Here is a 24,442-nt window from a genome sequence, read left to right as displayed (position 1 = left end):
CTCCAGTGAATTATTGATGTTACAGCGAGATGAAATGGGGGATGCCAAAAGTCTTAATAGACCACCGCTTGTCGCTTGATTCCACATCATCCAACAAAGGGTCCTGAAGAGCACCACATTTTGAGTCGCAGTGACTCATTATTAAAATCAGATGTCGCCGTATCGTAAAGAAAATATTTTGTATTTTATCGTGCCTGTATATCACCAGTGAACACGAACTGTCCTAGGGTTATTTTTCATTGGTCCGTTTTTGATATCCATCATATGTGTGTGAAGAACAGAGTATGATGGAGACATGGTTCCATGTAGGTCACATTTGATACCATCATTCTTATAGCTTGTATCTAGAGCACAAAGGACATTAATCCTATCATCATAATCCTCCAGTTGCTTCCATCGGATCCGCTTACTTACGCTTAATACTTGGAAAAATCTCCGACCAATGCCTCGACAGCTTCATCCCGCCTCCAAATGGCTCAGCTGACCATATTTCTAGGGACCCGAGTATAGATACCAAAACGCCTTATGCCTAACTTAACATGATCCTAAGGGGGGGGTATATGAGGCCATGATACACGACACTACTCAGTCGGGCCTGGACCCGGAAAATCGTGGCTGTGAGTCGCGCAATAGGACCGAACGACTACCCTGCAGTCACGACCTTGGCTGATGGCTATCTCAAGCTGATTCAGGGACTGAAACAGGGCGTGAGAGAGATAACTGGCTGAGATATCTGGCTGATGGGAGGTGGTCATCGTCGTATCGCAGATATGATAAAGCAAAGACAGGCAGACCCCACCACATACTTATGCAAAGCAAATCCTTTGAAAGCTAGATAAAGCATAAATACTGCTCTTATTCCATCCGTTTGGTCTACTCCAACCGATTTGGGAGGCTTACGCCGCCACGAGTTGTGTGGTAATTAAGGTGTGGCAAGGGATTTGATCCTGGCTCCAAACGCTTCTTTCAGCGAGATAATATCGTCTTGGCCTCACCAAGCCAAGATGCGCACCCCACAGAATTCTTATGATGTGGTCCAGGAGTGGAATGAGCTAGTTTGGGTAGTGCTGATCTCACTCCAGAGAGAGTTTATCCTCGGGAGAACCGCCTAAACGGCCTTGTATGTTTTTATTATATTTCCGTGTTGATAGAGCGGTGAGGGTGGCACATAAGCTTACTTCGGACCTTTCTGGATATGCACTGCCAATCCTTTGAGAAGTTTGGATTATGATATAAAGCATCAGTCTGTTAACATGATGGTGAAATTCTGATTATCCTCTACAGCACTTTATCATTAACAGATTCATACAAATCGCCTCAAAAAGCGTTGTTAAAATCACTTTTACACCTATCCTGGAAGTTAGCTGCATAGCCGCATCAACCGAAGTAGTATTAACCAATAGCCGCATCAAGATCACCATGAAGTTCACCACTCTCATGACCGCAGTCGCTCTGCTCCTCACCAGCACCACGCTCGCGAACGCCGTGCCGCACGCCGAGGCTGATGACAACCCACAAATCTGTTACTGCAGCTTGGGCTGCTACGACAGCTGCGGACAGAAGTTCTGCTGGTGAGAAGCACCCGATTCTAGTGTTGTGATGGTCTGGACGGGTTGCAGGGGTCTATTGTCACGTAAAATTCTTCTTCTACGTTGTCAGTGCAGGCTTGTTGAAAACATATGGCAAAGATGTCCGCAAATGGATGGATCGATTCTCCAGCAGACTGATCAGCAACTGACACTCATACCTATTCGTTACACGTGCTGAAGACATAAGACAAGGATGACCACAAATAGAAAGATCGATTCTGCACGGGACTTAACACGGCATCGGACAGATCAAGGAACCGAAAATATAGAACACGGGATATAGAGTTCGTGTCCACGGGTGCATCTGCATGTCCCCCATTGACAAACCTCTGACACATCAACCACTCACAGACCGCAGCGTCGTCGATGTTTTCCAGACCGGCGGCCCAGTCAGCGGCCTAGCTTAGCGGGGTCGCTATCGCAAGCAGCATCTGACTTAGGCACGATAACAGCGAAGATGCTGGCTGTTCAGCCATGGGGTGTTTTCCCAAGCGCTCACACGGGTCATCAAGACGATGAGATGCATATCACAAGTGCCGACGGGATGTCGTCAAGAAGATTGCGTTGAAGAGGCCAGAAAGGCCAGAAAGGCCAGAAAGGCCAGAAAGTAGAAAGGCCAGAATGGCCAGAATGGCCATAAAGTGATAGGACCCTTCGCTGTCACTCCGAATCCCAGGTCATTGTTCATTGAGCGATGATCCCACCGCAAGTTCCGTAGGACATGGATACATGGATGTCTATTATCCGTCGCCCGCATGTGGTCCTCACCGTGGCGATTGGACAGGTGGGTGCCGAACCGACCCCGGTGAGAAACAATTGAGCATCTTCGTCGGTGTGAGTGGTCGCCGTCGTCAGGGTTCTAGTCGCCGGTCGCCCAAAACATGTTGGCTCCCGGCGATTCCCAGCGATTCCCAGCGATTCCTAGCGATTCCCAGCGATTCCCAGCGACTCACAGCGATTCACTGTGCCTACGCGCCGGACGTGCAGGTGGCCCATAAGTCAGCCGTATCAGCCAATCAGAATCCACTACCCGGTTGGCCATGATCAAAACCCACCAACCCACCTCACAACCAACACCACCAGTCAATCTTCAATCTATCCAGGTCGTCCCAAGGTAAGATGGCCGAACCATAAGAGGCCACAGCCGCCGTCTCTTCTTCTTCTTCTTCTTCTTCTTTTTCTTCTTCAGCAAGCACTCAATTCTCAAGAGCTAGTTTCTAATAATCCGTTGTCCTTTTTTCGTCCTTTTTGTTATACTTCAGAGCTGTGCTCTTCCAAATCTACAACTTCTTTTTACTTAATATTCATTCTTACAGTTGCTGGTCAACTACCCTCTAATTTATATCCTCACAAAGCCTCTCGTCCATATACTCTAATAACTAGCTCTTCTTGCTCATTCAAATTTAAGCCGAACGCTTATCAAATATATCCACATTTTAACGCATCTCGAAAATCGTCAATATGTCCGCTATTCAACTCAGCTTCCATCTCCGCACTTCCTCAACTGTCAAGACAGTCCACCTTCTCGGGTCATGGGACAATTACGCAGGCCAACTTCCCCTTGCTAAGGACAGGAACTCCTCAAAGTCCGGCGCATGGAAAGGTACATTCAAGTTCCAAGGTTCTCTGCTCCAGTCTGGTCAACGATACTGGTACTACGTAAGTTGAAACTCGTGTCTAATTTGGCTTCCACCATACTAACACCCTCCCAAGTACATTATCGATGGCTACCATGTCTCCCATAACCCAGGTGAAGACTCCACCACCGAGCCAACCACCGGTCGCATCCTGAACATCCTCGATGTTGCATCCGACAAATCCAAGTCTTCCAAGTCTTCTTCCAAGTCCTCATCATCCAAGTCCTCCTCCTCAAAGTCCAACTCCTCCTCCAAGCACTCGAGCTCCAGCAGACACCCACCCTCGTCCCGCCGCGAGTCCCGCGCCCTCACTGCCGACATCCCAAAGGGCCGCCCACTCTCCATCTCGCAGATCCAGTCGCCAAAGCCTTGCTCACCGCACGCGACAAAGCACATCCTCGAGGCCGAGTACGGTTCCATGAACCCAACCACCATTGAGGAGCTCACCTCCCGCTTTTCCGAGTCCACATTCGACGACTACGAGTACTCCAGCACACCGCCCTCGTCGGTCGGCTCGTCGCTCAGCTCTCGCTCAGACTCTTCCAGCCCATCGTCCGTCTCCAGCGGTCTCTCAGACTACTCCAACAGCTCCCAGTGCTCATGTGAACGCTACGGTATCACCCGCACTGGCGACAGGATTAAGCTTGACTGCGGTGGCTCCCGCTGCGGCTACAGCGACGAGGACTCCTGCTGCTCCTCCTCCGATGACGACGAGGTACCCTCCTCTGCCCGCCGCCAGGGCATCGTCGTCCGCCGATAGACAACCACTGCTGAGACTTGCCGCAAACTCGCATGCCATCCCATGTATCTTAATCGGGACGGAGCGAGCAGCGCAGCAAGGGACTTTCTCAACCCCCAGGACTACAGGACCAAGATGCAGCTCCCCTAAGCATTCTTTTAAGGAGAAGAGCGCACTTGACAGATCCGAAAGTTTAACCAGGCGTTAAAGCCGGTCTTTGACGCCCATCACGAAGCCGAATCCGCGGCAACATAGTTCGCTATTGCGTTACCAAGTACATGCACCCGCCAGCTGCCAATGGGGCTGGCGGGCCAAGCATGAGGGGAGGGTTGCGGAATGCACAGAGTGGCATGCGCCGCTGATGAAAGAAAGCGCATGCGTGGACAAGAGGGAACACGGTGCACGGGGGCGCGCAAGGGGCCCTATACTGCCAGTGACGGACGCGGGCTGCAAATCATACTACTCTATCTTAGCTAAAGGAAGAAGAGCAGAATATAGCGCGACTTGTCTATCAAAATCTGTCTACCAGACTATACCTATACACTCCTGACTTTTGTGAATTAACGTGACTTATCGTGATTTTCGAAATAATCTGTAGAAATACCACTTTTGGGATCTCGATGCTCACCAATAAGAAGGAGAACTCTTCAGTATTGATTTTACTTATTTTCATCCATGTACGCACAGTAAATCACTGGACATCGGTTGGTCGCGCCTTCAAGTTTAGCGATTCTAGTGAGGAACGGTCGGTAATACTATTCCCCGCCACACCGCAAACTAGCCCCAATCCAGCCGGCCCAAGACAAGAAAATTCACTCCACAACCTCGAAGTTTAAGTTGTCGGTCCAGCCAAACTCAAACCGCACCCCAACGAACAAACCCTCCCTCCACCACCCACCACCTACACAAAACCACCGACAAGATGGGAAAAGAGCGCGTCGAGAAGAAGGAGAAGAAGGAGAAGAAGGAAAAGCGCAGCGACAAGGACGGCGTCAAGAAGTCCAAGAAGGGCAAGAAGTCCACCCTCAATGGTGATGCTGTCGCGAAGGCTATCGAGGAGCAATTAATGGAGACTGCCGCCCCAGCTGCGGAAGAGGGCCTCGAGACCATCGAGGAGGATACCGAGCTCGCCGTCAAGCCTGTCGGTGCCTTGGTACCTTTCGCCGCCCCTCTGGCGGATGACAAGGTCGCAAAGAAGGTGCTCAAGAGCGTCAAGAAGGGTAAGTGCAATCCACCCCATTCCCCCTTCCCACAATTCAATATCGAAACACAACCTAACTTCCCAACAGCCGCAAAGAACAAGACCCTCAAGAGAGGCGTCAAGGAGGTTGTCAAGTCCCTGCGCAAGTCCCCCGCCGGCGCCGCCAACGTCACCGGCTGCGGCGTCGTCATCCTCGCGGCTGACATCTCGCCCATGGATGTCATCTCCCACATCCCCGTTCTGTGCGAGGACCACAACGTGCCCTACATCTTCGTGAACTCGCGCGCGGAGCTCGGCGCCGCCGGCAACACCAAGAGGCCGACATCCGTCGTCATGGTGTCGGAGAAGCGGACGGGCGCCAAGAAGGAGGAGAAGATTGATGGCGAGGACGAGTTCGCTGAGGTGTATAAGGATCTGGTCAAGCTGGTGGAGAAGGAGTCGAGGAATGTGCGCGTCTAGGTGAGGGTGTTGTGTGGGGTTTCGGTACGATTTTTTTCGCGGCTGGAAGGGAGAGTTTTGCGTGGGTGCTTGTATCATATGCAGAGTTGCATAGCCAGATACATGGATATCAATACGGCGTTGGGAGGACGGGTTCTGCCAGGAAATAAAAAATGGCTATAAAAGATATTCCACATCATTGTTACCAAGCTGCATTGCTGGGGAGTTTCTGATACTCTATTCTGTTCCAAGACCAAAAAATCGCATTTGCAAACAATATTTTTTTTTTTCCATCTTTTTTCCATCTTACATCAAATAACTATCTCCCCAGGCCAATTCAGGCATTCTCATCCCCAATATCATCATACATCCCCCTTCCCCCACCACCCTCGCCTCTTCTCCCCGCCGCCCCCGCCCTCGCCCCCTGCGCCCCTCTCGTCCTCATCCCCTGCTCCGCCTGCCTCGCCGGATCCATCCCCGTCCCAATCTCCCCATTAAAACTCGCATTCTCTCCCTCTCCCCCGTCAAACCTCTTTCCCCTCGGGACCTCCGTCAAATTCGTCCCCTTCGGCCTACTCCCCTCCGAGCCCTCTAGGACCTGATCAACATACCCCGGGGCCGGGACCGCATTCCCCTTCAGCAGCTGCTCGTCCTCGCGATCATACCCCGGTGCGGGCTGTGGCTGCAGATTCATCTTGTTGTTGTTGTGCGTGTAGTCGTCGGCGGAGATGGTAGGGTCAGCGCGCGACGAGGCGTGGTGCGTGGGCGGGAGTTTCTCGGCGCCGGAGGTGTTTTTGTTGGCGAATGTGGAGTGGGCGCCTGTTACGCCGAGGGGCTCTGCGTTCTTGTTTTGGGAGAAGGCGCCGTGGGCGTTGGTGGACTCGGCGGCGAGGGAGTCGGAGGCGATAGAGCCGGGGTTTTCGATGATGGGGGGGGCGTGGGTGTCGTGGACCTGGGGGGTTGGTTAGGGGTGTTGCGATTATGGGATTTTGTGGTGAAGGTGTTGGGATGTTGTGTTGGAAGTTGATGTGTAGAGAGGGAAGAGAGAGAGAGGAAATGGTGGTGGTATATACCTTTTTACCCCCTGGGTGGTCTGGGTTGCGGGTTGACGCCTCTATGTTTGGTGCATTATCCATAAACGACATGATTGCTAGGACAATGAGCAGTTTAAAACAATATTTTGTGCTCTTTCGATGAGATTAAGGCTGGAAGGGATTGAACATGTTATATCGACTTGTACTTGTCATATATATGGTTGATGTAATAAGCCCCCGATGACATCACCACGCTGCACGTTATATAGGACTAAGGACAAGATAGGAGCATTGCAATTGAGGAGCAAGAGAGTTACCCAAATCATTCAGGATCTTGGGTATGAGTTCAGTGGCGTATTCTGACGCATAATATGGCCGTATAGCATGGTGATCCTACTTTCTTATATCCTATGAAGATATCAAAAACCGGGGTCTACGTTTTGAAAATAATCGAACCATGACAAGAAATACGCGGAAGAGTGAGCGCAATAGAGCTTCTATTAAAAGGAGGAATTTCAACTAAATAGCTTTTTAGCTGTGATGTACATGCTACTAATTCGAGGTCTCGGCCCGTGAGCCGCGTTTTAACTCCCGCATACCATTTCCCGTGCTGTCCCCAAAAGTCAACGCCAGCCCATCCATGCATACTCACCCTTAATCCGTCTGGACACTACAGCTCTCATATCTGGCCATCGGCATCCAAAATACATGATCTTGCCAACTCCTTCGCCAGCCCATATCTCAATATCATTAATACATCTCCACTCGTCATCCCTGCTGTGAGACCCTTTCGCCAATCCCACCCCCTATGCAAGTTCTCCTTCACCAAAACACCGCTACCTCCAATGGATTTCTGTAGTTGAGAAGCAATCATGGAACTACCGACCATAGAGAAGCTGCTTGTGCCACTCATTGAAGAAGTGGATTTTTTCAGTAGATCCATGGGAGTGGACCCTTTCATCCCTTGGGTCGAGGCAACAACGGTCTGGAAGAACTCGTCGCATGCTGAATATACACGTTCAGAAACAGTCTGCAGATCTTCGATTGCCTTCAAGAGAGAATCGATTTGAGAAGAGGTGATGAGGCGCTCTTTCTGGTTGACGAAGACCATGGATTCTCCGAGTAAAGCAAGTAAGAAATCGACACTAACAACGGCGCCACGTTCTTCGTCGTACAGTCCACCTCTGATGTTGTCGTCTGAGCTGGTTATAACGGCGATGAGGGCTGATGCAGCCTGTGACTTCGTAGAAAGTGCCAGCGGCTTGATTTGTCCGCTAGAGCTGCGAACTTCTTCATCACGAAGAGTGTAGAATTGTCGAAGCGTTGCATAACCGCTCAGCATCGTGTGGATTAGTTTTGCAGCCTCATAGTCGAGTCGCGATATCTCGGTTAAGGCGGCCTTTGGCGAGGAGATGAGGCGTTGCAAGTGATCGTCTAGTTCGTTTTCCGGTGGATAAGCCACGGAGTGAAGTAGTGAAAGTGAAATAAGCAGGTCGAGGACATCCTTGACCTTGTTCTGCTTGTGCGCCAAGGAATAATACCAGATAGCTTCACCATATTTGTGCGTATGGTCACTGAGAGAGTTGGCGTATTCCTAAACATCATTAGAAATCGATATACAATAGTTGGGAAGTTTGTCTTACCTCGGCCACATTCTCGGAATGGACGGTCATTCCAATGTCGTTGAGGAGTCTCCAGAGCTTGTCGACAGTAGGGCCATCCTCGAGCGGCAAATCTCCAATCAGGCGACCAACCTCTTTTTCAGAGCGCTCAGCAGAGTCCAATCTTGCAAGGACCTCGATAGCAACCTCCCAGCTTTCACGGGCAACCCTAGGCTTGTTATTATCCGTATATTCTAAAGTCCGACTTTGCTCGTAGAGAGCTTCGGCATAAGCAACCAGAATTTTGGTTTTGGTATCTTCAGATTGTTGCGGTGGTAGCTGGTTAAGCCCAAGAAGGTCCATATCATCCTGATCAAGGCTATCGCTCATGCCAACGCGGTTCTGGGCTGCAGTGGACGGTAGCCAACCTGTAACAGAGGCAACTTCGACAAGTGCTGAGGAAACCGGGGACGATAGTGACCCAAGGATTCCAAACGCGGATTCAACGTCGGATTCGAATATAGCTGCTAATCCTACCTCGATCATATCTGCAGTATTGACATGGAAGTCTGTAGAATCAGAAGTCGCGAGGTTGAACGCTTCTGTTAATTGTCTTAAAGGGGAATGTGCCTTGGTCTGTTTTCTGTGTGAACGACCAAGGGCACCACGACGGTCATTCTGAGGTTGGCTCCACCAGATCATGAGACCAACTGTAGCCTCACACCAATCTTGAGCATTTTCAACGATCGAGGTGACATCTCCAAGCATGAGATTGTACATGGATGTGAGATTTTGATAAACCTCCCAAGGTACTCGACTCTCTGCCTTTCTAGCAGCTCCGGTGTATGATTTTGCCATGGAATACATTCCGAAATTTGAAGCTTCAAATGCGGGTGGTTCCTCTTCTTCCGGTTGGTCTTTCCCTTCCGCAAATCTCCTGAGATTCTCCAATCCCTGACTGGCCTTTAGGCGGAACAATGTCCACTCGCTATTTGTGGTCTCCCAATCTTCTCGTATTCCAGGGCAGTGGTACAGTACTTCAAGCATGTCTCCTGTGACCTTTTCAACATTGATCAAGGCTCTGCCACTGTACCCACCCGAATCAGGGTTCCTAACATCGGCAACAGCTTGTCGTGCATGTTCCCATCCTGCGGTTTGCAGGGCATTCACTACCCCGCCAACACGGCCTCGGAGAAGGCTATTAACCACTGTATTCCAAAACAAGCGGTTATGGGTAGGGCTAGGCCTTGAACCTAAAATGACCGAGAGCTGATTTGGGTACGGATCATGGTGCTCGCCCATCCATTCCAGCAATACTTGCGGGACCGATTTCAGTGTTTGCTTACCCTCTGCCTCCGAGGGATTATGTAGACTCAAGAGAACGGTGCTCAAAAAGTAAGCATAGGCAAAACCTTTTGCTCCTCGGCCAGGTCCAATTGCAGTTGGATATTCTGATGCCTTGTGAGATTTTGTTCGCTCGTTGTAATCATCCCACAATTTCAAAATATCGGTGGGAATAATCGTAGTCACCTCAGTGTGCGCTTGTTCATCCTCATTTCTTCTGATTCCTTCTCGATATAGTCGCGCAATGAGGGCCTCCGATTTCAGAACAAGATCGTCTCCTTCTTGGATTTCAGGCGGATCCATTTGAGAATAGAAAACCTTTGCTATGCGTGCGAACGTGAAATGCTCAGGACCGTTCGGCCCAGAATCTTCAATGGACCTGCGGAGGTCTGCTATTTCGTCGCTTGGGCCTCCCCCTAAAGATCCGGATGATCGAAAGCCGGTCTGCCCAAAACCGGTATTCCTGGCCCCATATCCCGCAAACGAATTGTCGAACCCAAGCAGGTCTTGCTCGTTTCCATAGCGGTCTTCGTCCATTTCATCAGCCATACGCGAGATATCGTCTATTGAATAATCGCCCCCTTCGTCAAGTTGATATTCAGATGCATTGTTTCTTTCGTCATAGGTGTATTCAGCGTCTTGGTCGATCCCAAGGTCAGAAGCACTGAATTCGTTGCTAAGACCAGATCTTTTGTTCCCAGCAGCTTGTCCAAACGAGCTGAATGCGGGTAATGGTTCGGGGCTATCAAATTGAGGAGGACCAGGTGATCTGCCAAAATTGAGAGGTTGTAGGGGCTGGTTGCTGTCGCCAAAATCGAGTCTAGAGCTCCCTAGCATGCTTGAAGGCGGTGGACCGACTGGCGTGAAGGAGCCTGCTGACGACGGGGGAGGAGGACCAGCTGGTGTTGTCGAAGGGTTCGAGGCGCCAAAGGGATTAAATGCGCCATCCCTTCGCCTCTCTGGTGTTGAAGGCTGCGGGCTGGAAGAATATGAATCTGGCACTCGGAAAGAAGGCATGGCGCAAAAGCAACGGGCGCTCGATGACCCTTAGCTACGCCAATATCTGAAAGGTATGCAGTATATTTCGCTTGCGAGCTATTCCTGTGTGTTGTGGGTTGGATTATTGGAGTTTGCGTTGCTTCGTTTGTTTACAACGCTGCAGGGTCCCTGTTGAGCGCGTCTAAATTTCAATATACTCCCGATGGATGATGCGCTTCGGCAGAACAACGGCAAAGTTTGCTATGCCAAACTAACTCTACACCACCACCCAATCTTGAACGATTGACCACTATGGAACAACCACTAATTTAATCTAAGAACTGTCATAATAAGAACAATATACAAATATTTACTATTTTCTTCGTGATTAGCCACAATCCCAAGGTGGGCTTTATAAACTTCTATCTAATCTCTGGCTCATGCTCTACGTAAATAGTAAATAGCTCGATCATGTGCCAAACATCAATTACGCTTCTCACAATGTGACTTGAAATAACCATTCAAAAGAATATTCAAACTAGGCACTGCTGAAACTTGCTCTATTTCGTACTTCTATACAATACAGAGGGCTCTTTGGCTACTCCATATGAACCATTCAAACGATCCAGCCTGATATAGCCCATAGATTCACACCCAAGCACAATCTACAACCCCTCGCACATGGGACAGACACCCTTTATGCTTCCTCGCCATGCTCGGCACGCCCTGGCTTCGAGTTCAGGTAGTGGTTCCTAGTCAACACTTAGTTATAATCACGGATATCGAGACGGATCTTCCAACCTCTGGATAGCCCAGTCCATAGCAAGGTATGCAACGATAAATGGAGGAGCGACGTAAAGGACCTGGGCGCTGAATCGCCTCCAGGTGTTGAAGAAAGCGGCGTGGAGAGCTCCGGCAAGAGGACGCTGAGCGTTGGCGCTCAGGCCGTAGTAGACGATGCCCTTTTGCTTTGGGCTACCTAAGAAAACGCTGTATTAGCCACCTGGTCTCATTGCACGGCCGTTATTCCCCCAACGGTTAAGTTGTATATATTGGAACTCGTTGTGATGCATCCCGATATGCCCCGACGTCGCCATTTACACATCTCAAGATCATTAAAGGATAGAGTGTCCCATACCGAAGTTGCCCCATTCACCAATGTACCTGCAAGAGAGATTTATTAGCATACAAAGTCATCTTAACCACTGCGTATCCAAGGTGCAAGTCAGGGCAGGACTGCTTGTCAATCCAGAGCCACCACCCTGCTGTCCTGAATTGATGGGGATAAGGACCAATGCTCACCTTCCGTACTTTCCGACCTCAGGGCCGCCGCCGCCGAAAAGAGCTTGAGTTGGGCGCATAGTGACTGGTGTGTTGGAGTGGCTTGAAGAAGTTTGGTCATCGGCTCTCGGATGGATGAGCGTCAAGATCTTGCGACCGCTTGTGAGGCGCGCCAAGCCGAAATGCGCTAGTCCATTTTGGACTAGCGCGGTCCATCGAAATTGTAACGAGCAATGCCAGTACGATCAACCTCAAAAGTATAGCTCCGAAGATATACTGGACGCGTTCAACTACCAGTTCCCACGACCTATCCGCATAATACTTCAAGATGGCGCAAGCACTCAACACGCTGTATAAGCTTGCCATCCCTCTGGCAGTGGGAGTTTCTTTTGCCCAGGCCTCGATATACGATGTTAAGGGTGGAAGCAGAGCCGTCATCTTCGATAGGCTGGCTGGTGTAAAGGAGGATGTTGTCAGTGAGGGAACACACTTCTTGATTCCATGGTTACAAAAGGCCATTCTCTACGATGTGCGAACGAAGCCACGAAACATCTCGACGACAACGGGATCGAAGGATTTGCAGATGGTCAGCTTGACACTGAGAGTGCTGAGCAGGCCCGATGTTAAGCAGCTGCCCAAGATTTACCAGGTATGATGAGACTCCGTTATGACGCGTATAGAACTGTATCTGACTTTTTACAGAACCTCGGACAAGATTACGATGAGCGTGTCCTCCCATCCATCGGAAACGAAGTCCTCAAATCCATCGTCGCCCAGTTCGACGCCGCAGAGCTCATCACCCAGCGTGAGGCCGTCTCCAACCGCATCCGCAGCGACCTCCTCAAGCGTGCCCAAGAGTTCAACATCGCTCTTGAAGACGTTTCCATCACGCACATGACCTTCGGAAAGGAGTTCACCCGCGCAGTCGAGCAGAAGCAGATCGCCCAGCAGGATGCTGAGAGGGCACGATTCATCGTCGAGAAGGCCGAGCAGGAGAGACAAGCAAACGTTATCCGTGCTGAGGGAGAAGCCGAGTCTGCCGATACTATTTCAAGGGCAGTGGCGAAGGCAGGAGATGGTCTTATTATGATCAGAAGGATTGAGGCCAGCAGGGAGATTGCTCAGACTTTGGCGGGCAACCCCAACGTTACATACCTACCAGGAGGTGGCGCAGAGGGCAAGGATGGTGGCAAGTTTTTGCTGGGCTTGAGATAAACAGTGTTGACAGAACTAAGTGTAATAGTAGAATAGTAAAATGTATAGCATCTCCCCTGGGTCTTCTAACAACCGTCCATATATCTGGCATACGAGTATTTGTGTAGTTTCTATGAAACTGCGGAAATATCTTGCGGCTACGTCTTCGGTGAGATATTCCACGCTCCGACCAAAGTATTCTGAGCCCTGGCCTTCAATTGGACTCTCAGTGTCTTGATGCGAAGCCATTGCGACTTGGGTCTTCCACGGGAGGGTTCCATCGAGACAGGGCCTACGGTGGGGGATTGCATGACTTGATCCAAAGATATTGGGCCTTGGCCAGATTCGATGTCTCGGCCAGAAAACATTGTGACGGGGCCTATATCGAGAGATTCTATAAATTCGTTCGAAAACATTATGGTTCTACTTCCAGAGTTTCTTATTCACCATATCCCTCGCCCACTCCTCAACATCGGATGTCTGGATGCCCTTCTGCATATTAAACGTCTGCCCCTCATTCCAACTCATGCCCTTCCCCTTTCCAAACACAACCCTATATTTCCACAGCACATTCCCCGGGTCCTTCTGCAACTCTCCTTCCATAAACTCAACAGTCCACTCTTCCCTCTTCACTGGGTTCCCCACAATGTTCTCAACCACATTTGCAAGCCGGCCGTAGCTAATCGTCTCCCCTGCCGTATAGACGACTTTATTCGCAATCCTCGGCTCTGCAAACACAATGTCCGCAGTCAGAATCCCGATATCCTGCGCCGTCGTGACAGTAACCTTATTCTCCCAACTCCCCAAACACCTAACAACCGTCCCCCCTCGATCCTCGGCATTGAGCACAACAGCCCCAATGCTCGGCTCAAAGAGGAAATTGGTAAACATCCCCGTGCTAACGATAACCCATTCCGTAGCGCTCTGTCCGCGCAGCAAATCCCTCACATCCAGCTGCTCATCGAACAGATCCTGAGCCGAGCCACGGCCAAGGACGTCATAGTCGACGCCGAATTGCCATGGGAAGAAGCGCTTCACGCCTCCCTCCAGAGCGGCCTGGGCTATCTTCATCTGCGTGCCTGGTCCGGCGATGAAGCCAGTGCAGGAGATGACGGTGTGACAGGGGGCAAAAAGTTGGGCTAGCTCGGCGGGCGAGGATTGAACGATGTCGCCTGGAACTAGGGTGATTCCCAGGGCTTGGATGGCGGCGACATCGGCGGCTTTGCTTGGGTCGGTGGAGTTGATAGTGGAGGGGCGCAGAAGGACGTTGATTTGTGTATTTTTGCTGGATGGGTGGGCGGCGAGGCTCTTTAAGACTTCGGTGCCCAGTTCGCCGGCACCAATGACCAAGATGGAAGACATGGCGGGATGGGCCAAGTGAGGGCTGAGATGGGCCAGATGAAGCCTGATGGTTGAACCTGAAGATACTGAGAAAATGAAACTTACTTATAGCGATAATGCCAATTATGGAGCCCGTGCTAAATAAAATATACTTGCTTGATCGTCGCTTCAAACGCGGACTTTGGAGATAAGACGTTGTGTTTGCAGGACACTAAGTTACATCAAGAAACGTGATTATTCAGCAATTTTTTGAGACAAGATCCTGCTTTCAATCCATATATCCATAATAATAGGCATCAGCAGGGGTCGTCACTACTCGTTGTGTTGATTGCCAATTCATTTCTTTGCCCAAAATAATGTTATACAGTTGCGGACTGCACAGCTACAAATGAGGAAGCCCATCTCCCGTACATAACCTCCATCCCCTACCATTTCTAGCCCCTGAACGCCTAAACATCATTGACACGGGCATAACCGCAACTCGGGTATCTAAAACCTTAGTTTTGGCATAAATGCAACTATAAAGAATGCCGCAAACATTAGTCCAAAAATCCATGCGTAAAGCATCATCCGTCCCCACCACCCCTTCCCCTCGCTCATCTGCCGTAGATATCCCATGCGCTTGCTCGCAGCTTCTAGTCCAGTCACGTTCCTGTCCAATCCCTCGCCTGCTCTATCCACCGTCTCTTTCTCCGATTCCAAGGTTTGAGAAAACGATTGTGTCGAAGCCTTTAACGCCTGTGCCATGGATAATAGGGAGGTCGTGAGCTCTTCCTGCTCAGCGCGGTGGTGCTTCATGAGGGATTCTGTGATTGGGGCGGAGGTAGAGGAGGAGGTGGCTTGGGCGGTATCGATGCCAGTAGTGGCTTCCCCATGCCGCGCGCGCAGAGATGAGGGGAATAATTCATCGCGGGCGTTCTTCGGTTGAGATTCGGTCTGGGAAGCTTGGGCAGCGGCTCTGCGCTCTGAGAGAATCTGTTGGTAATCGGCATCGTCGTCATCAGTCGTATCGCCGGCGGCAGGTGTGTGGCTGTCGCCTATGGATTCGGATGGGGTGGTGTCCTCGCCCAGGAGGTCTTCTCCCTCAGAGGAAGCATTGTCGTCGTACTCTTGGCCAGCCTAGACGGATGAAGTGTTAACCTTGCTCTGGTGCGTGGATACCGGTGGACTGGGACAGCATACTGCGTTCAGTTCGTGTAGCCTTGCATCAAGTGCATCCAACTGGTGTTTTTTCGCATCAAGATCGCTCTGCGCATCTAGCTTGTTCGATTGTGGTTTTACATTGGGGCTTTCCTGGCCCAGGCGCAACAGCAAAGTCTTAGCATATTCTAGATTCTACAGAACATATCATTAACGTGACCAAAAAGCATTCTACCGCCGCGGCAACTTACAGCTTCCACCTTGCGCCTTTCAAAACCCGAGGCTCGCAAACGACGTGACGTTTCCGCATCCGGTTCCAGTAGAGTATTTTGGAGCCGCGATATTAGACGGGTTAAGTTTAAGGATGTATGATCGGGAGCCCTTGCTCCTGGGGTGGAAAGCCGCGCCATACTGTTTATATCTTCTCAGGAACTACAGGCGTTGTCGACATGGTGGTTATGCTGTCATCATATGTGGCTTACTTGGGGTTGTGGCTGGAGAGCTGTGGCTCAGAATGTCTGTGGTAGGTCACGTGATCTGGCATCCACACAAAAGCACGCTCCATGAGCTCCCGACCCACATTCCCCTCCCCCATTAACTGCCGATACTTACGGTACTGACTGTATTATCATCATCACCGTCATAGCACTCGTCTCTCATTACAACAGTACCAACAAGACTCGACAGCGCACGATGAGCCCTGGTGAAGGCAGTATTGAGTCCAGTTACGAAGGTGCATGCGATGCCACGAGGCGCAAGAGCTCAACCCGCCTGACTGTCTTGGTGGAAAGAGATGAGTTGTCACGAAAGCGCGAAAGCTCGAAAGTGGGAGCAGACGACGCATTCATGCCAAGCCTTGTCCAGCGGATGGTTTCTTCATCTCCCCCAACCTACCTCAAGACGCCAACATGGCGACAACCGCCGGTTCAATCACCAAAATACAAATTTGAGTATGTGCAGAGTTACCAAGATGCCTACTCATGCGGATCCATGCGGATCCATCCGCATGAGTAGGCATCTTGGTAACTCTGTCGACGTGTGCAAGACACCCATTCAACCCACGAGCTGAAAAAGTCCCTCTCCATTGGAGGTTGGTGAAAGCCTCGAAGCACATTTTGACACGGGCCGCATCAACCGCGGCCAATTGCTTTCAATCTAGGAGCGAGAAAAGAGGGGGTGGTGGCCACTCGACCGAACCATGCCAGTCTTTTACGAAGTATTATTGCTGACAAGAGGCGATCAGACACGGCTCATACTGTTTCCATTGGCGACAGGTCTCCGCCCGGTGCGAAGTTGTGGGAACAGTTGTAATTGTTTCGCTGATATCGCTGCTGTCACTGGTTTCACTCCTCAGACCGCCTTTTCATTTTCCTTGTGGTTGGCAGAGAGCGGAGCACGGGTGGAGCACAAAACGGAAGTCAACTCTGCATCCTGTTGCACTTGTACCCTTCAACAGGGTTCAGTCCCACTCAGTCCCACTCAGTCCCACTAAAACTACAATGTCCCCTACGAATCACGGATCCGCGCGGAACGGATCACCGCCGCGGGAAAGCGGGTGGACGGGAGAACCCATCATTTCGGAAGGATTCCCTTTCCTGGGTTTTTGTCTCTGTTCCACCGAAACGAACATTTCCAAGACACGTTATATGGGCGCATATTGGTATATCAAAGTCTGGATATATGCGCAATATGGTCATTTCCAAGCAATAATCTCATCTTATGCGAGGGATCGCACTCTGCCACAAATGCCCGCGGCATTTTCCCAGTGCAGTAGCGGGTTGGCGTCGAGTATGATTGACCAGAGAAGACCGCCTTGCGCCTGCTATTTCAAACTGGTTGGCTGATGTGCTGCACTAATGGCTGACCAGCTCCATGCAATGCCAGCAGTAGCTAGCCTGTCCTCAAGTCGCCGAACTTCTCTGGCCGTAGAATATCGACCGCGGTGAAACCAACACATCAACACCTCTGCCTTCTGAATGGACATCTGTATGTTCCTCATGCAGTTCATCTCACAGTCACATTAAGGGAAACGAATGAGCTCCCGCTTAACCTCCCTGATTCGTGGCTAATTCGAGCGAGTGAGGTGGGAGTTTGGGGACCCTGCGGCAAGTTGGACAACGCACTCCCACACTTCATTAAAGCGCACGTCCATCTTGTGTCACATCACGCCGAGTTCACAAGCGAAAGATTCCTTCCCACATCCCATAAGTCGCGCATTTCCCATTTTGTTCCCCCTCCGTCCTTTTCCCACGAAAACCTCACTGCATTCCCACCATTTGGATAGTATTCATCCATTCTACACATACTATACCCAATTGGCCTTTGTACCGATTATTCCCATCTGGATATCACCACACTTAGCTGGAGCCTTATACCACGGACGACATCTACCACTCTTCTAACCACCTGGAATTCCATTTTGTTCTTTGTGACTACAGCCAGGGATACCCAGCACCAAACAATCCGGAGGTCGACCCATAGGACATGACTACTCTTGTTGCGACTTCATTTTTGCCTGATATGATGGCCAGACACAGACTGCAAGATCACACCGACGACGGATCGGGCAGGTATATAGACGTTCCCTCGAGGGATCAATACAGTGAACCCTTATGGTTACCCCAGACAGTTGGAGGCCCACAGAACTTCCACGCACCACATGACCAGTCCGGAATCTCCAAAGGATACCACCAGAATCCCCAATCTGGTGTAAGGAGCCGTACGTCCCAAAATGGATCCCCTCCAGGATTAGATGACAGCCCGTTCTATGGCAACATTTCGCACCAGTGGAACCAGACTCCCTCCCCCTATACCATGGACGAGATGGCGCCGCTATATTCAAAAACTTCCTTGGAGATCATGGTATCTAACACAGACCTTACTTCCGGAAGTGACCATCCCGGCACACTGGATTCTTCCTACTCTGTATTCTCAGACCACTTGGACACTCTTGATTGCTCTTCGAGTCTATCCGATACTGGTCTTTATACAGACAACACAAACTTTGTGAAAAATGAATTCAGTGAGTTACAGTTTCTGGACGAAGAGGATACCAGAACTGGAGACTTTCATACCGGGCCGAGTAATAGTGATCACCGGTCGCCAAGCCATATGGTCCCAATTGCCAATGGATCTCCTTCGCACATATTTGCCATGGGAACGGACGAGAGCATCTATACCACAGGGTCAGAGATTATGCCACATTCCGTGGTGACTTCCGGAGCCCATACTGGAGATTATACCCCGGAGTTTTCCTGGATGTCTGGTGACCATGCCGGCCCAAAGGTCTCATCGCCCACATATTCAATTTCTGGCCTGTCAACTCCCATGTCGAGGAGAAGCAGCGCACTCGATGCCCTGCCAGCCTTCAACAATGGCCAGTCTCCCAGGTTCGTTCACCCCTTGCCCTGTGCCTTGCGTTCACCTCTTAACACATTCCCCGCCATTAGGAGCTCCAGGAAATCTATGGTGCCCAACAACAGGATTGACGAGGATCCCTACCTCAAATTTGGCGCCGAACCCTTGGAATTTCTCGAAGACCGCTTCAGTGACCGAGGTCGCCGCAATGGCGAAACATCCGAAATGGACAATGTTGCTCGGGATCACCCTTATTACCACACTGCCGTCCTTGGCCTGGATGCATTATACCACTGCCCATGGGAATCTATGAACCCTCCTTGCAACCACAAGCCCGAAAAGCTCAAGTGCAACTACGAGTACGACTTTATTTTATCGCTCCCATGCATGTTCTATACTAATACCACTATCGTAGCAAATGTGTCGATTCCCACTTGAAGCCCTACAGGTGCAAGGTCCAATCCTGTGGAGAAACCCGCTTTTCGTCAACCGCCTGCCTTCTTCGCCATGAGCGTGAGGCCCATGCCATGCACGGACACGGCGAAAAACCATTCCTCTGCACCGCAGAGAACTGTGACCGAGCCATCCCTGGAAATGGATTCCCTCGTCATTGGAACCTTCGTGACCACATGAAGAGAGTACACAATACCGTACCTGAGCCAACTGACTCGGACCAACCCACCAGACTGCCGCGCAAGCGTAAGACCAGCTCTGTTGATGGTAAGATGAGGAAGAAGAATTCTGCCAGCTCCCCTCCCAAGGATATTCCTGCGCCACAACCAGTGAAGAATGGGCCCAGCCCGGAGGACCAGTTCCGTGAGCACCGCCGCCAGCTCCTGTCTGCCATGGAACTTCTCAATGACCCAAGTGATCCGGAGGCATTGGTTAAGCTCCGCCAAGCCAATGCTTACCTCAAGGAGATGGCAGCCACCTCTCAGAAGATCGCCAGGACCAACAGCCCCACAGGTTGAACAACAAACACCCAGGATGCACGTAATGGTATGTTTATAACCTTATGCTCGGTGCGCTTCAATCTCTAACCCATGCTTCGTTCAACAGACCAAAAGACTCCAGTGAATAGCGGAGCCAGACCGCAGGATTTTCTTGACCTTGCATGGATATTGCCAGCCAGGAGATGATCTGCCTTGTTCCCTATTCTATCTACAGTCATGTTACCAGTCATGCACAGAACAGTTCTAAACCTACAAGACCATTGGATGCCCAGGAATACACGGTACAGCCATGGAAAGAAAACCTAAATCCCACGAGTCAGTACCAGTCTGCTCGTGGGAGGACAATAGACCCGGACAAGGAGACTTTCAGGATGTCAGCCACGAGGATCTACTTTTTACTGCATTGTCAGGATTATAGAGTATGCCCAAGGATGAAAGTGGAACCAGACTACGACAGAGCGCGCAGAGCCGATTCGTGGAGAGGTGCTCATGACTTAAAAGCCGTTTGTTGCTTATATAGTTAGCTGTGTTGGAGAGAGATGAAGGATGGATGAGATGGACGGAGCCGAAATTTGTTTTGATGTTTTTGTATTTGTTTTGATATTTTTAGATAGATTGCGTAACTATTGTGTTTTTACAACATGGTTCCACGTTCGGTGGGTTGTGTGCTAATGCCAGCGATGAATAGCTTCAAAGGGTAAGTTCATAGTATTCGCTAACCTCCGACACATTTAAACGCCTTGGGTATCTCTTTCTATCCCATAATTCATCCTTTCTAATCTACGCTATTTTTAACCTCAGTCGCTCTTACATCTCCTCAAAAGCCGCATTCAAAAACCCAATAAATCCCTCTCTGACTCTCCCCGCCCCGCTCGGTTCAAGCCGTTGCAGCTGAATATACTGCCTCCTCAATCTCTGCAGCACCGGCACCCCCAATTTAACCTGCGGAAGCGCCAACTCCAACCCCCCTCCCTCCTCCCCTTCATCCTCATCCCTCCGTCCCTTCTTCCCCGCCAACCTCACCTTCCTTTGCGCCTCCTCCTCCATATCAATCACCCCTCCCTCCTCCCCCTCATGATCCTTCACCCACTCCAGAATCTTACTCACAACCGCCTGCGTCTCGCGATCAAGCCTATACAAATACCCCTCCTCCACATGCTTCGTCGCCACAGTCGCGGCATTAGGCCTCACTACTCCCCCTCCCAAAACAGCCTCCTTAATCGCCTCGAAATCAATCTCTGCATCCTCCCATCCTACTGTGAAAAGAGGACTATCCCACCTCACCATCCCATTAGGCTCTTCATACCTAAACACCAGATTCTCCCACGTCTCCTTCTCATACGGCTCCCCCGCCCCTTCCTCCCCCCGTTCCCGCGCCGCAAGCCGCGCTTCATTCACACCCCTCGCAGTTTCCACCGGCGTCCCAACATGAACCACACAGCACGGCGTCCGCAGCGCTTTCGCTTCGCAGAATAACTGGTATCGCCATCCCTTTATGTAGTTCCCCCCCGCGGCATCGCAGATCACAAGATCATTTGGACTGAGATGGCGTTTCACCTCCGCATACACGCGGGCGCGAGCATCCTTTTCGGAAGCGTTGGCGGAGCGCTCGTGAGCGCCGGCGGAGGAGAGGTCGTAGACTGTGTGCGGGATGGCGAGGGAGGTGTCGGTGATGTGGTGGATGCGCGGGGGGAGGGGGAGGGAGGAGAAGTAGGAGGCGAGTTGGGTGGCGCGGTGGGTTTTGCCGGCGGTGGGGTAACCGGTTATGATTATTAGCTGGAGGGGTTAGTTGGGGAAGGTAGAGAGGAGGGGGAGCGGGGTGCGTACAGGCATTGTGAAGGCTTTGGGGGTTGTGGTGAGGAATTTGGGATGTGATGGTGGTGGTGATCTTTGGTGGGGTGTGGGGTGGATTTTTGGTGTTTGTGTGGTTTGCTTGGCTGATAAGAATTTTGACAGCGAGATAAGTGAACGCGACCAGGCTTCCCAACCACCCCTAATTTATACTAAGCTTTAAAGCAATTAGACTAGTAGATATTAAAATATAAAGACCTAGTCTAAATTTCAGTGCTTAAACTTAATCTTAAGAACTACTAAATAGCTTTTCCTAACTGAACGCGACTATCAATTTCAAATATATGGGGACAACCAACGTTTTAAAATATCATGTATTCATGCATAACACAGTTTTATTTATGACGACCCAAGCTAAATAAATCCCCAGCCATAACCACTGCCCAGGTCTTCAACGTAAAAGTTGCTTCTTGTGCGTATATTCCGTTCAATTGAGTCTGATGTGTAACTTACAGGGTATAATCATAGGATCGACGTTCCCAGAACTTCTTATCCAGTTCCCAGCCAAACATATCCAAACATACAACCGAAAGATCCCCTCCCTCCCAACCCCACCCACCTCCAGCATCCGCGAATAACAAAGTCCCATCCCGCATTTACATCATAACACAGCATGCCTTCTCCAACTTTTGGAGAATCTTTGGCAGCATCTTGAGAGCCAGCTTCTCGATCTCGCCCTGGCCGCCCTGTTGCTGCTGTCCCTGGCCACCTTGCTGTTGACCACCATGCTGTTGCTGCCCACCATGCTGCTGCTGTCCACCACCCGGGTATGCCCCCTGTCCACCCTGGTACCCTCCCTGCCCCCCCGAAGGCTGCTGCTGCGGAGGCCTGACCGGCGCTCCGCCCTGGAGGTTGACATACAACACGCCCTCATTGGGCTCCGTATTATACTGCAACCCCAACTCCTGGCACACCTTCTCGACCCTCGGCTTAATCTTCTGAATATGCCCCGGGGAGTGATTTCCCTTCCCCACAATCACATGGAGATGCGTTTGTCCCGTACTCCTCGCATACTTAATCCTCTCCTCCACAATATCCTCCGCCTCTTCCACAAACTGCCCATGCAGATCAATCGTATCAGCGGGGACCTTGCCATCGGCGTTGTTCTCCCGGAAGATGAAGTCGGAGGCTTGCTTGTTGTAGGCGGTCATCTTCGCAGCGTGCTCTTTGCCCTCCTCGGAGAGCTTTTTGGCGGCGGCGCCATCGCCGGCAGAGTAGGCGTCGTGGGAGCGTGCAAAGCAGTTGGAGCGCTTCGAGGCTTCGGCGCGTGCGAGGTCGCGGAGGCGGTCGTATTCGACTTCGGCATCGTCGGCGCGGGAGTGGTTGAAGGCTGCGCAAGGGGTCAGTAACGGGTTCGCGAAAGCGGGGAATGCATTGGGGTTGCTGCAAGGGAAGGAGTGATCTGGGCGCATTGCGACGTACCTCTTGCTCCAAGGGAGCCGCCGTGGCTAACTGGACCCATTGCGTGGGACATTTCGACTTTGGGGTTGAGAAATTTCAATCCTCAGCGGGTGAAGGAACGAGGAGGGAGAAGACGAATCTCCAACGATGAACAGGCGCGGTGGGCTGGTGAGAGGTTGGATACGGATGCGAAATTCCCATTCTTATTTACCCACAAACCTGGGAGGGTCTTCTCTTTCCCTGTACTAGTCGCGGGTACCACGGTTATTGGCTGGCTTGGCGCGAGTAATGCAGGGTTTGTGCCTCGCTAATCTCAGGGTCCAGCGCCCGGTCTGGACTAGGCGCTTGAGACCGCCTGTCACTCGTTTGACTTCCTTGGCGATATCCTCATCGCTGAAATTTGGCATGTCAATAAACACTTCGGCGCCGCAATCTTTGACGAATACTTCCTTTGACCCATGGTCGATTCCAATCACTCGATATGCCCTGGCGTGTGTTGCGATCTGAACGGCGAGATGGCCTAACCCCCCACCGGCCAGAAATCACGACCCATTCACCGCTTCTGGCTTTGCATTTCCGCAGGGCCGAATAGGTTGTCAACCCGGCGCAAAGCATTGGTGCTGCGTCTGCACTGGCAAGTTTCTCTGGAATGGGGATTTGTTAGCTGCAAGCACTACCAAAGGGGGCTTGCTATCTACTATAGGCTCTTTAGAGCGTGTTTACTATCATCCCCTAAAAATATTGTTGCATTCTCCCTGGATCGGGTAAAGAGAAACAATGACCAAGATAAAGGAGAGGGTGAGCTAGAAGAAGATTTTCTCTCCAAAGCTCTTGCTCTATATCGAGCTGCGCCAGATAGATTCTCCATGGATGATGTCATCTCCACCTGTACCGCTGGTGCCGGAAGTGATACCACGGGCATAAGTTTAAGTTCCATCCTAACTATCTTGTACGGAATCCTCTCACACTTTGCAAACTGCGGGCAGAAATCGAAGGAGAAACACAACGGGGAACCGTCTCCAGTCCTATCACATTCCAAGAGGCTCAGAAGATGCCTTATCTGCAAGCAGTAATCAAAGAGTCGCTGCGTCTCCACCCTGTAACCCGCTTGTCGCTCGCGCGCGTCGTACCTCCTCACCCGTGGACGTCCACTGTGTTGGAGGAGCCTGAAACCGAAAGTTTTCCCCGGCGTAAAGTCCGACTCCCGGATTGGCTCGGAAGCTCCGGTGGCTCGCAGATCTCATGCAGCTGCTGAATTCCATCACAGCTGAAGCTGAAGAGCCCTCAGACTGCCGGGGTTCGGGGCTTCCCCCAGGGCTTATAAGTAGGATACGTAGGCCCGTAGGATAGTGTAGTAATTCAA

At 51.0% G+C, this 24,442-nt stretch overlaps 14 protein-coding genes across 14 annotated transcripts; 6 read left to right on the top strand and 8 right to left on the bottom strand.

Annotated features, from left to right (window-relative positions):
- Positions 1-1,419: 1,419 nt before the first annotated feature.
- Positions 1,420-1,996, top strand: VC83_03025 (uncharacterized protein; the record flags this gene model as incomplete). Its single annotated transcript, XM_024466674.1, has 2 exons — positions 1,420-1,571; positions 1,948-1,996. The coding sequence occupies 2 exons, from the start codon at positions 1,420-1,422 to the stop codon at positions 1,994-1,996; spliced, it is 201 nt and encodes a 66-aa protein (XP_024325397.1).
- A 707-nt stretch (positions 1,997-2,703) lies between these two features.
- On the top strand, positions 2,704-4,502 carry VC83_03024 (uncharacterized protein). The gene is made up of 2 exons (XM_024466673.1): positions 2,704-3,248; positions 3,303-4,502. Exons 1-2 carry the CDS (start codon positions 3,051-3,053, stop codon positions 3,984-3,986), a joined length of 882 nt encoding a protein of 293 aa, XP_024325396.1. The 5' UTR covers positions 2,704-3,050; the 3' UTR covers positions 3,987-4,502.
- A 287-nt stretch (positions 4,503-4,789) lies between these two features.
- On the top strand, positions 4,790-5,937 carry NHP2 (snoRNA-binding protein). The gene is made up of 2 exons (XM_024466672.1): positions 4,790-5,185; positions 5,255-5,937. Exons 1-2 carry the CDS (start codon positions 4,888-4,890, stop codon positions 5,623-5,625), a joined length of 669 nt encoding a protein of 222 aa, XP_024325185.1. The 5' UTR covers positions 4,790-4,887; the 3' UTR covers positions 5,626-5,937.
- A 4-nt stretch (positions 5,938-5,941) lies between these two features.
- VC83_03022 (uncharacterized protein) lies at positions 5,942-7,129 on the bottom strand (the record flags this gene model as incomplete). The annotated part of the gene is made up of 2 exons (XM_024466671.1): positions 6,678-7,129; positions 5,942-6,556 (listed from the first exon to the last, which is right to left on the bottom strand). Exons 1-2 carry the CDS (start codon positions 6,747-6,749, stop codon positions 5,942-5,944), a joined length of 687 nt encoding a protein of 228 aa, XP_024325184.1. The 5' UTR covers positions 6,750-7,129.
- Positions 7,121-10,742, bottom strand: VC83_03021 (uncharacterized protein). Its single transcript, XM_024466670.1, has 2 exons — positions 8,282-10,742; positions 7,121-8,232 (listed from the first exon to the last, which is right to left on the bottom strand). Exons 1-2 carry the CDS (start codon positions 10,598-10,600, stop codon positions 7,318-7,320), a joined length of 3,234 nt encoding a protein of 1,077 aa, XP_024325186.1. The 5' UTR covers positions 10,601-10,742; the 3' UTR covers positions 7,121-7,317.
- Positions 10,743-11,068: 326 nt separating this feature from the next.
- QCR8 (ubiquinol--cytochrome-c reductase subunit 8) lies at positions 11,069-11,976 on the bottom strand. The gene is made up of 4 exons (XM_024466669.1): positions 11,864-11,976; positions 11,700-11,725; positions 11,363-11,540; positions 11,069-11,313 (listed from the first exon to the last, which is right to left on the bottom strand). Exons 1-4 carry the CDS (start codon positions 11,920-11,922, stop codon positions 11,259-11,261), a joined length of 318 nt encoding a protein of 105 aa, XP_024325393.1. The 5' UTR covers positions 11,923-11,976; the 3' UTR covers positions 11,069-11,258.
- A 129-nt stretch (positions 11,977-12,105) lies between these two features.
- On the top strand, positions 12,106-13,126 carry PHB1 (prohibitin-1). Its single transcript, XM_024466668.1, has 2 exons — positions 12,106-12,491; positions 12,545-13,126. The coding sequence occupies exons 1-2, from the start codon at positions 12,171-12,173 to the stop codon at positions 13,055-13,057; spliced, it is 834 nt and encodes a 277-aa protein (XP_024325540.1). The 5' UTR covers positions 12,106-12,170; the 3' UTR covers positions 13,058-13,126.
- Positions 13,127-13,366: 240 nt separating this feature from the next.
- Positions 13,367-14,534, bottom strand: VC83_03018 (uncharacterized protein). The gene has a single exon (XM_024466667.1). It carries the CDS (start codon positions 14,396-14,398, stop codon positions 13,460-13,462), a length of 939 nt encoding a protein of 312 aa, XP_024325541.1. The 5' UTR covers positions 14,399-14,534; the 3' UTR covers positions 13,367-13,459.
- Positions 14,535-14,570: 36 nt separating this feature from the next.
- On the bottom strand, positions 14,571-16,013 carry VC83_03017 (uncharacterized protein). The gene is made up of 3 exons (XM_024466666.1): positions 15,769-16,013; positions 15,560-15,712; positions 14,571-15,496 (listed from the first exon to the last, which is right to left on the bottom strand). Exons 1-3 carry the CDS (start codon positions 15,925-15,927, stop codon positions 14,867-14,869), a joined length of 942 nt encoding a protein of 313 aa, XP_024325426.1. The 5' UTR covers positions 15,928-16,013; the 3' UTR covers positions 14,571-14,866.
- A 122-nt stretch (positions 16,014-16,135) lies between these two features.
- VC83_03016 (uncharacterized protein) lies at positions 16,136-16,531 on the top strand (the record flags this gene model as incomplete). The annotated part of the gene is made up of 1 exon (XM_024466665.1): positions 16,136-16,531. Exon 1 carries the CDS (start codon positions 16,211-16,213, stop codon positions 16,529-16,531), a length of 321 nt encoding a protein of 106 aa, XP_024325221.1. The 5' UTR covers positions 16,136-16,210.
- A 5-nt stretch (positions 16,532-16,536) lies between these two features.
- On the top strand, positions 16,537-20,526 carry VC83_03015 (uncharacterized protein). Its single transcript, XM_024466664.1, has 4 exons — positions 16,537-18,906; positions 18,967-19,233; positions 19,290-19,873; positions 19,934-20,526. Exons 1-3 carry the CDS (start codon positions 18,002-18,004, stop codon positions 19,843-19,845), a joined length of 1,728 nt encoding a protein of 575 aa, XP_024325427.1. The 5' UTR covers positions 16,537-18,001; the 3' UTR covers positions 19,846-19,873; positions 19,934-20,526.
- Positions 20,527-20,539: 13 nt separating this feature from the next.
- Positions 20,540-21,752, bottom strand: VC83_03014 (uncharacterized protein). Its single transcript, XM_024466663.1, has 2 exons — positions 21,655-21,752; positions 20,540-21,603 (listed from the first exon to the last, which is right to left on the bottom strand). The coding sequence occupies exons 1-2, from the start codon at positions 21,658-21,660 to the stop codon at positions 20,635-20,637; spliced, it is 975 nt and encodes a 324-aa protein (XP_024325428.1). The 5' UTR covers positions 21,661-21,752; the 3' UTR covers positions 20,540-20,634.
- Positions 21,753-22,237: 485 nt separating this feature from the next.
- VC83_03013 (uncharacterized protein) lies at positions 22,238-23,280 on the bottom strand. Its single transcript, XM_024466662.1, has 2 exons — positions 23,101-23,280; positions 22,238-23,008 (listed from the first exon to the last, which is right to left on the bottom strand). The coding sequence occupies exons 1-2, from the start codon at positions 23,150-23,152 to the stop codon at positions 22,275-22,277; spliced, it is 786 nt and encodes a 261-aa protein (XP_024325538.1). The 5' UTR covers positions 23,153-23,280; the 3' UTR covers positions 22,238-22,274.
- Positions 23,281-23,324: 44 nt separating this feature from the next.
- Positions 23,325-24,341, bottom strand: VC83_03012 (uncharacterized protein; the record flags this gene model as incomplete). Its single annotated transcript, XM_024466661.1, has 3 exons — positions 23,325-23,565; positions 23,612-23,723; positions 24,218-24,341. 3 exons carry the CDS (start codon positions 24,339-24,341, stop codon positions 23,325-23,327), a joined length of 477 nt encoding a protein of 158 aa, XP_024325539.1.
- Positions 24,342-24,442: the final 101 nt, after the last annotated feature.

Source organism: Pseudogymnoascus destructans (genome assembly GCF_001641265.1).
Source record: "Pseudogymnoascus destructans isolate 20631-21 unplaced genomic scaffold scaffold_7, whole genome shotgun sequence".
Classification (NCBI taxonomy): Eukaryota; Fungi; Ascomycota; class Leotiomycetes; order Thelebolales; family Thelebolaceae; genus Pseudogymnoascus; species Pseudogymnoascus destructans.
The sequence above is the reverse complement of the archived record's forward strand: the minus strand, read 5'-3'. Positions and strand labels throughout refer to the sequence as shown.